The following is a 9,451-nucleotide window of genomic DNA, read 5'->3' as shown; positions in this document are numbered from 1 at the left end:
GCTACTCTGTGTAGGCTTCTGGCTTGTTGAACATTGTGTCTCTAGAAAAGCAAACCAAGGAATTAAATCCTTTTTATACTTTTGTTAAAGGCTAGAGAGGTGACTGAGTGTTCGCTGTTCAGGTCAGAGACTGAAAGCTGGGGTGACTTTATCCAAGTGCTTTGAATAGGCCTGGCCTTGTTTTTGCTTTTCCTGCAAACTACTTCAGCTTCCCTGTGATTTGAGAGACTGGAAGGGGGAAACTGCTGGTCTCTTCCCTCCAGACACTAGTGGGGATCGAGGGAAAGGGGGCAGGAAAAAGCAGCATCAGGGCATAGACCATCTGGATCTGTGGTTTGGCTGCAATTCAGGAACATGCTTGGCTTTGTTGAGACCACGAGTTTCTAGAACATGTAGCAGGATGAACTGTGGGGATTGTGAATGCAGACCAGCAGTCTGAGTGTTGCCTGACATCAGGAATACAGCTGGTCACTGAGGAATTGTCTTTATATATATAATTTTTTTTTTTTCCCCCTCTCAGTGCTGGGACATGGAGGACAGCTTTCCCCCAGAGGAGATCAGGTCTGGGCCAAGGCATTTTCAGCTGTCTAAGACCAGCATGCGGAGCGAGGAGAAGAGACTGAGGACTTTCCGGCAGTGGCCAGAGAGCTCACCTGTCTCTGCCACAGACCTGGCTAAGGCTGGCTTTTTCTTCCTGGGTCCTGGTGACCGAGTGCAGTGCTTCTGCTGTGGTGGTATCTTGAGGAGCTGGGAGGCTGAGGATCAACCCATGCGAGAGCACCAAAAATTTTTTCCTACCTGTAAGTTCATCTGTGGTGAAGATGTTGGCAACCAGCGGATGCTCCCCTTTCTGGAGATCTTGGACTATGTGGATGGGCAGATCCTCAGCCTCCTACAGAGGATGGATGTGGAAGAGACGGCCTTACCCAGTCAACCAGAATACCCGGAGATGGAAATCGAGGCGATGCGACTAGCCACTTTCCAGAGCTGGCCACCATACACAGAGCTGTATCCTGAGCAACTGGCCAGAGCAGGGTTCTTCTATACAGGTAGGCTTGGCAGGATGAGAGCTTTATCGGTAAATGTCGATACACGTAAATTCCGCTGCACGTGCATAAATTGATAAATATTTCCATTGACGATAACAATTTATCAAGAGGCAAATAGTTGCTTGAGACTTATTAGTGTGATTTTTTTAAGGCTATTTTACTCTGTATTTTGACCTGTGAAGTTGACAACTTGCATTTTAACAGTTATGAAGCTTTAACGGTTTTGAATCTCAACATCTACTGTATTTAAATAATTCTGACCCTGACACGCGCCCCATGGTGTCCCTCTCGGTGAAAAATTAAATCAGCAGTTTTCAACTTTCTGAGCTGAGCCCCTCATTTGAGTTAAAATGTTTGGTTGGGCCCCCCTGAACCCAGGCAAAAATAGCACAATACCTGCCTTCCCCCCACTCTGGTTTACAGGGTGGGGGAAGGTGTGTGTAATGGTGTCTGGGGGTGGAGCCAGTGCTGGGTATGGAGGCTGCTGGGAGCAGAAATTGGCACGGCTGCTGTGCATGTTGACACTGATCCACAGGCTAGGTGGCCCGCTGAGGTGAGTCAGGGGCTGGAAGTGGTGCACCCTCCCTGAGCCCTGCCATGCAGGGCTGGCATCACTGCTAGTCTTCCCTCCCCTTTGTGCCCTCATAGGAGGGCACACCCTACAGTTTGAAAACCTCTGATTTAAATTAACAACAATTAAAGCTTATAAATAAGCATATTAGCCATCAAAATTATTTAATTCTGCCAAAGCTATATACAGGTACATACAGTAGGGAAAGCCTAGAGCTGTAGAGCTGTATGGTGTTTCCTGTTAGACAAGCTCTATTTAGGGCAGTTTTTTTATACTGCACCCATATACTGTGGTATGTAAGCAGCGGGGGTTGGTGCCAACCACACCATGAAGCCCTCTCCAGTAGAGCCCCAACTTGACTCTCCTCTTCTAGGTGTGAGGGGCCACAGAGTTCTCCTTAACTGGACCATCCTGAACAGCAGAGAGATGGGATTCAGACACCGCTTAGCCCCTGCACAACATTCTCACAGCACTGGGACAGAGATAAGGTCTATACTGCAAATGCAGCCACCGTAGGGAACCAAGTTAGAGCACACCCCTTTCTTACTAGACCTGTAAGGTTCAAACTCCATCGTTAGGTAATTTGGCTTTGGGGCTTTCCAGTTGCATTTACACTTTATTTTTATTGTAGCAGCCTCAGTTGGGATTAGGAGTCTCCTTCTTCTTCTTCTTCATTATGTGGTTCTGTGTAGGAGCCCTGGGCATGGACCCAGGACCCATTGTGCTGGGTGCAGTGTAAACATAGATCAAAAAGACTCTTTCTTCTCCACTGTTGGGTCAGATTTGGGACAAACCTGTGATGGGAAGTCTCTGCTCTGAGGAGCTTATTTTAAGTTTTAAGAGCAGGAGCAACAAGGGATGTGACAGACAAATGAGGATAATGGCAACAGTCGGCAAGTCTACAGTCATGTAATGTGCCCCATTTGTACCACACCCCTTAGTATAGCACTTGGCTAAATGTAAAGTCTAACATGAGTTATGACATTCAAACAGTTCAAGTGGAAGCGGAGTAGAATGTTATATGGAGGGGACAGCGTGGAGTTATTTTATATTTATTCCTTAAAAAGAGAGACCCTCACCTGTCTGTAGATGTCCCCTTTTCAGAAGCTGTTTTGGGCTCTGTGGATCCCAGCTAATTTCATGCTCTTGGGTAGAGAAGTCTCTCTTAGGCTCTGTCTAGCTCTCTAACTGCCTGTAATTCTGGGACATGAACAGAAATTTAATGAGTTTGGGGCTGTTCATCTGAAGAATCACTTTGAAAACGTCTAAATTTTTAACTCTAGGTAATGCTAAAATTTTAAATCTTTATTGTCTTTGAATGCTATTCCTGTCTTGGTCTGAAAATTCCCACGCACGGGGCATCACCAGTGTAAGAACTCGGGCTTTTCTGGCAGAAGTGTTTGTGCGGCGGGAGCTCAATCTGTTCATAACATTCACAAACTGTAGCCGCACATGCCTACGGAGACAGTGTCAAACTGCCACAGAACAAACCAAGGAATTTTAATCTAATCTCGCTACACATGCAAGCACTGCATTTTCACCTCTGTGCTTCCCACAACCTGTATTTAACCTATAGTTCTGTCAGGGTTGACCCAGTGAGCTGCTGTTCTGATTTATAGCACTGATAAAATCCCTCTGTAGAACTAAATTTCTTAATGTAGCACTAGACACATTATTCCCTTTTCTAGTCTAACTACATGTCAAAATTTCTGGCTTGCTATATATTAATTACACATGAATACTAACATAGCCTAAATGACTCTCCTTGAAGGCTTTGCAGTGTACTTCACAATAAATGGTGTGAGGAGGTACCTCTTGTTACTAGTCCTGAACTGAGCAACCAGATGTGAAATCTCCACTGTGTACTAGCTCATAGCTTTTTCTGGAATTATAGTTATGTATGCTTTAGAGCCAAACACTACTGACAAAAGAACAACCAGCTCAGGAAAACAGAATACACCAGAAGGCAGAGGTTGTAGTTGGAACCCTTTGTCAGATTTGTTTTGAAATTTATTTTCTACCTGCAGACCAGCTGTTTGAAAACATAATACTGAGACTTACTGATAATGGGGATCCATTGGGAAACAATCCAACAACATGGCAAACCCAGAGGTCACTTGACTGGCAATGCTCTGGAATAGCCCAGTCTGTCTGATCCACATAGTTCCCTTGTTTTAGAGCATTCAGGGATGTCTGAATGCCCAGTGATTTGGAACAGCTGTACTGAAACTCCTTAAAGAGTCCAGCTTATGACTGGAAGGCCTATCCACTCCCAGAAATTCTTTTTAGTGGGACCCAGGTATAACTTGCTGAGTGGGAAGGTGTAACTTTATATATAGATTTATTCAAAATCCTGCCCTGTAGCGGGCATGCTGATATTGTTAAACCCAATGAATCTCTTGCCCAGTTTCCTCCCTGGGCTGGATGGGTTGGGATCTTTATAATGAGGACTCCTATTACTAGGGGGAGTGGTGTAAACCAATTTCATGGACCCCCTAGTTGGCGGTCTTCATGGGGGGAGCAGTTTGCTGGCTGAAGAAACAGGAGGGGACGGCTGTGTGCAGTGGGAGTGGACATATAAAATACACTTGGGATACATGAGTCCACAAAGGGGATGTACAGAGAATCCATGAAGCTTCCATCCAAAATGTTCATTGACCCAACACTGGAATCCTAATAATTGATTGGTGCAACTTAGGTAAGCCAGCTAGAACTCAAATTCAAAACAGTGCTCTAACTTGACTCCCTGTCTCTGAACAGGGGCAAGCTGCAGAAGTAATGAGCCAGAGTCATGGGACAGTTGTGATGTGTGGTCTGAGCCTGTTATGGTAACAATTAAACATATTGTAACTCTTCCAGCTCTCCTGGTAGCAACATCAAATTGCCCGTGGGTTAGTGTAACTATCTGCTCATGTACCTGACATCAGCTCTTCTCTTAATGCTGCTTTCAGGTCAAGGTGACACTGTGAGGTGTTTTTACTGTGATGGCAGCTTGAGGAACTGGGAGCTTGGAGATGACCCCTGGAGGGAACATGCCAAATGGTTTCCAAGGTAATTCATGGTATACTAATGCTTGTTGGGGTTGAACTACAAATCATTAGTCGGTTTTATACTGAATGGACCTTGCTCCACAGTCAAACCTCATGCCCCAGGTGAGATTTAACTAGATTATTAGTATGTAGAGCTGTCGATCTCTGTTATCCGTTCAAATCCAGCCAGGTCAATTATGAACAAATAGTGCTACCAGCTGATAAGCCGACATGAAATGAAGCCGGTGGCTTTTGTCCTATTTGCACTATTAAAAACGTATCCTGGAACAGCTTGTGGTCAAAGCAGGAACTTAACTGAGTGTCAGTCTCTTGGTAGTTCCTGAGAACTACCCTGGAAGCTCCCATCCTAACTGGCTGTATTGTTTCTGTTGCAGTCTTTTTTTTTTTTCTGTCCCTCATTCAGGGGTCATGATGATCGCTGTACACTTATCATTGTAGCTCCTAAAGGCCACAACGAAGTGGAGAGCCATTGGGTTAGGCATTGTACAAATCTACACTACATGAGTCTGCAAATCTAACACTTTTTCAATCAAAACCACACACTGGAACTTAGCCTGAGCTGCAGAGTTCAGACCTCTACTTCTATAGAGTTTATGGACAGTGATCTGTGGGTCAATCTCTATTATCACTGCTTCATGGTAACTTTAATACTGCCTTTGTCTCTTCCTGGCATCAGAGCAGCCCTTGTATTCCACTTGTATTGGCCTTTACGTGTAAATGGCAGGATGTCGTACGCCTAGTCCTGGTGTGGTGGCTCTTACAGGTGAGGCCACAGAGCCATTTTCCCCATGATCCAGTCTGGCTGAAAGGCTCCATTGCAAAAGCCAATCACACAGGCCTGAAAATGAAGTCTGACCTATTCTGGGGAGATCAGGAGCCTTAAACCACCATTCTTCCTGCTCGAACAGGAAGATATTTTTACAGCAGGGAGGGCCTGTCCACTGTGGCAAGGATGACATTTGTGCTTTGTACGTTGAGATATTGCTATATACTCCCTGTTTCATTAGGTAGCTTAGTACCACCCTCATGATGAATTTCAGACAAGGTCTGCTGTCCTTCACTGGATATTTGCCTTTTTCTCCACAGGTGTGAGTTTTTGCTGCAGTCAAGGGGCAGAGACTTTGTTAGCAGCGTTCAGGACTCTGACTTCAACACTCCGGTAGCTCCAGTGAGTTTTAAATGGGGTTGTAGGGGGTTTTTTGTGCCGTGGAGGGGAAAACGTTTGAGGAGACACTTCCGTTCTGTGACTGTTTTGTCTTGTGGTGTTTTCAGGGAGGCTTCTGGCAACAGGCTGAACAAGATCCCCCTGCACCCCAAGGTTTGTGTGGAAAAGCATATTGTCTTCTCTTTTTGATGAAAGAGCTGCAGATCTATTACTCTGGCTTCTGCATATTCTAGAGTTTGCAGGTGGAATCTCTTTCTGAGAGGCTTGCATTTTTGTGTGAAATGGCTTCCAGAATTATTACTAAGAAACTTCCTCTGGGATCTGAAACCAAGGTGACCTCTGCTGTTGAAAGTGCCTGCCCAAAGCTTGCTTCCCTCCCCCCTCCCCCCAACAATGCAGATTCAGGTTGGTGAAAACATGTAGCAAACTTGTGTTGAATTTACCAGATTGTCTTTTTGACACTATTAAATGAAAAGTTTCATTTTTTTTATTCAAATGACTTTCCAATTATTTAAACTGATTACCTTTCATTTCCTACAAAATGTTTCCTCTCACCCCAAATTATTTTTATTTAAACTTTTTCAGAATGGCCAGTGAACTAAAATCAGTTACGTCTAGTTTCTTGAGCGACTGATTCGTGCGGACCAAAGACACGTGGTCAGCATTCAGACTCTTGGGTACTCACCGCAATTCCTGTAGGCTCCTCCATGGCTAGTGATGATATTGCCTGTGTCCTCAGAACCCACAATCAAGGGAGGGGGAGGAACCACTTTTTGTTCCTTACCACTACCAGTTGGTATATGTTGTGAAGCATGCAGGTTAATATCCCTTCTATGCTTTGCTTTAAATTCTGTTTAATGGAACTTTGCGTGAAAGTTCTGCCTCTGAGCACCTCAGATGCTTAGGGTAAAATCCTCACTTCACTGAAGTTAATTGCAATTCTCCCATTGACTTCAGCAGGGCCAGGATTTTACCCTTTATTCCAGGGCCATTTGAGTCCCTGCAGTACTAGATGGGAAAAGGAGTGAGGTACTAGATTGTAGCATTCTAATGGCCATAGACCAATATTTGTTTTAAATCTATTACTATGATGGAATATGGCATGACCTACGGTATTCATTTAAATTTCATAAATGGCCTCGTGAAATGTGGAACTACATCTTGCCTATCTAACTCTCTAATATCCAATTGGCTGTTGGATAGTTAGAATATTCTACACCAAGAAAGAGAACTCAATTAGATTAGAGTCCCTAGCCATATCCTGCGACATATGGAGTTGGCTACTTTGTAGCCTGTTAAGCTCCCCCTCTTTTGTAAAGTGTCTCCTCCCTGTGCTTTACAGATTCTGAGGGGAATCGGGAATTGTCATCTCCTCCTGTGGATCAGTCTTCCATAGTGCAGGATGTCCTGCAGATGGGCTTTGACCACAGCTTGGTGATGAGCTTGGTGCAGAGTAGACACCTGCTGACTGGCACCTGCTACTTATCTGTGTCCGAACTGGTCTTGGATCTGCTTCAGGTAGATGGGGAAGAAAGCAGCAGTGCAGAAGAAAGAGGTATGACAGTTCAGCCTCTTAAACCTCACTGATCAATCTAATCGCATCCCACCACCTCCTCTGATGGTCACTGAAGTTTTTGCATTTCAGTGAAGCTATCTCTTGGGTCTACACTGTTTCTTCCTAGACTAGAATGAAATGTAATCATGCTTCCCTTAGCTTCATAGCCCTGTGGTACTGAGAAAAACGGTTCAGTTGTAGAAGGGCCTGCAGAGTCTACAGTTGTCGGAACATCTGTTACATTAGCGGTCTCCCAGCAACCTGGCGTATAGCTGCTTTTCAATAATTCTCTCGTACCAGAGCTTTTAAAGCAAGACGTAATACATCATGACTTAGGTGTACACCCAGTGCTGACATTGCAGCAAATCCAGAAATGGATTCCCTTTGGGCCTGCTATTTAAACTGGATGATTCAAGAGGACCATTCCATCTCTGTCTGATTCGAGGAGCAGTTGACTGTAAAGGGTTGGGAGGGGGGCGAAATAATGTGCTAATAACGTGACTTTTATGGCTTAAACTATGAGGACACAGGCAATTGTTAAAGGAAGACTTCTAGGGTTAGTACCCCCACCCTATAACTGCAGTCCTACATAGAAAAGGACAAATGCTGCTCTACATCCCTCCTTTCTGTCTCTAATATGTTACAACGCTGGCCGCAATCTTTCTGACCAAAAATAGCCCTTTTTTATAAAATGGAAATTTTTCTGTTTAGAAAAAGCCCAAAATCAGAATTTTGTGTGCACTTGTTTTGGGGGATGGGACTCATGTGAGTTGGATTATCTAACTTATGGTTCATCAACAAGTCTTGGTGTTGCTGTGAGAATCCGAGAAGCCAGCTTTGCTGTCCAATTCCAGGCTGAGCATGCAGGGTTAGCAGCCTCCTAAAGAGAACCATTTTCATTTAGCAACACTGCACACTTGAACTGAAATACCAGCAAGGACCCTACTTTGTTTTTTTTAAGTCCTTTATAGCATGGGAGGATTAATGCCATCTTCCTTCATTCCTTCGGATTTCTACAGAGCGTGCGGAGAGGGAGACGGGTGTGCCAGGACAAAGACGAGACGCACAGGCCGAGTGCTCAAAAGAATCAGGTGAGGTAACACAATCTGCCTGGGCTGGACCACAACAGTCTCTACAGCAGGAAATACTAAGGCTTGTTACCTCCCATGTAAGAGTTAAACTGCAAAATAGTTTCCTCTTATTATTCAGAATGTGGAAGCACCTCCAGGCCCCATTCAGGGAATAGGGCCTATTGTGTTAGGCAAGATTAAAACACCCAAAAGAGTGCTTACCATGGATTACCCATACATCACCGTTCACTAATTTTATCCTCTTTCCCACTGTTCAAATCTCAAACCCACCATGTGGACAGACCTCTGAGGGGCCCAGGACTGGAATAGCAGGGGTTTGTCCTGCCATTGTCATGGTCACGATCTTAAACAAAACGAGGAGGGAAAACTAAGGCTCTTGAACTATGGAACGGAAAGATGCTTTCAAAAAAATTCAGATAACGCTGCTCTGTGTGTCTCTCTTCAGCAGAACTTCCACTGAGTACAGAGGAGCAGTTGCGACGGTTGCAGGAGGAGAAGATGTGCAAAGTGTGCATGGACAAAGATGTGTCCGTTGTCTTTGTTCCTTGTGGCCACTTGGTGGTGTGTGTGGAGTGTGCCCCCAGCCTGAGACGGTGCCCCATCTGCAGAGCGGTCATCCGGGGAAGTGTGAGGACTTTCATGTCCTGAACCATGAGGTGAGTAAGTGGGAACATGGGGGAGGACGGGCACTGGGTGGGTTTTATAGATGCCTTTTGTTCAAACACCTTGTGTATAGTTCAGCTGGATTGCAAAGGTCTTGCTTGTGCTTTGTAAAAGCAATGTAGTTGGTCTGAATTTAGACATCTACTTTGTGCCCCAGCTAACAATCACACTTCCTTCAAGACTTGCCACTGAGCTGTAGCCCTCTGATCTTGCAGGAGAACCTGAGCTTCAAAAGGGGATGGAGGAGAGTGTCTGTCTCTTCTGTCTCCTCTAAACTTGGAAGGCTTTTATTTTTTGGAAAGGGGAA

General features: G+C 44.9%; 1 protein-coding gene across 1 annotated transcript; it reads left to right on the top strand.

Annotated features, from left to right (window-relative positions):
- Window positions 1-529: 529 nt before the first annotated feature.
- BIRC7 (baculoviral IAP repeat containing 7) lies at window positions 530-9,129 on the top strand. Its single transcript, XM_077832363.1, has 7 exons — window positions 530-1,049; window positions 4,572-4,671; window positions 5,757-5,838; window positions 5,943-5,988; window positions 7,178-7,372; window positions 8,410-8,481; window positions 8,927-9,129. The coding sequence occupies exons 1-7, from the start codon at window positions 530-532 to the stop codon at window positions 9,127-9,129; spliced, it is 1,218 nt and encodes a 405-aa protein (XP_077688489.1).
- The last annotated feature ends 322 nt before the right edge of the window (window positions 9,130-9,451 follow it).

The sequence above is a fragment of the Eretmochelys imbricata genome, chromosome 13 (genome assembly GCF_965152235.1).
Source record: "Eretmochelys imbricata isolate rEreImb1 chromosome 13, rEreImb1.hap1, whole genome shotgun sequence".
In the NCBI taxonomy this organism is placed as follows: domain Eukaryota; kingdom Metazoa; phylum Chordata; order Testudines; family Cheloniidae; genus Eretmochelys; species Eretmochelys imbricata.
The sequence above is the reverse complement of the archived record's forward strand: the minus strand, read 5'-3'. Positions and strand labels throughout refer to the sequence as shown.

Excerpts from the sequence above, each read along its gene's own strand:
- BIRC7 (XM_077832363.1), top strand. The coding sequence starts at position 530 with ATGGAGGACAGCTTTCCCCCAGAGGAGATCAGGTCTGGGCCAAGGCAT. Across the intron at positions 4,672-5,756 it reads CATGCCAAATGGTTTCCAAG|GTGTGAGTTTTTGCTGCAGT; the intron begins GTAATTCATGGT and ends TTTTCTCCACAG. Across the intron at positions 8,482-8,926 it reads CGAGTGCTCAAAAGAATCAG|CAGAACTTCCACTGAGTACA; the intron begins GTGAGGTAACAC and ends GTCTCTCTTCAG.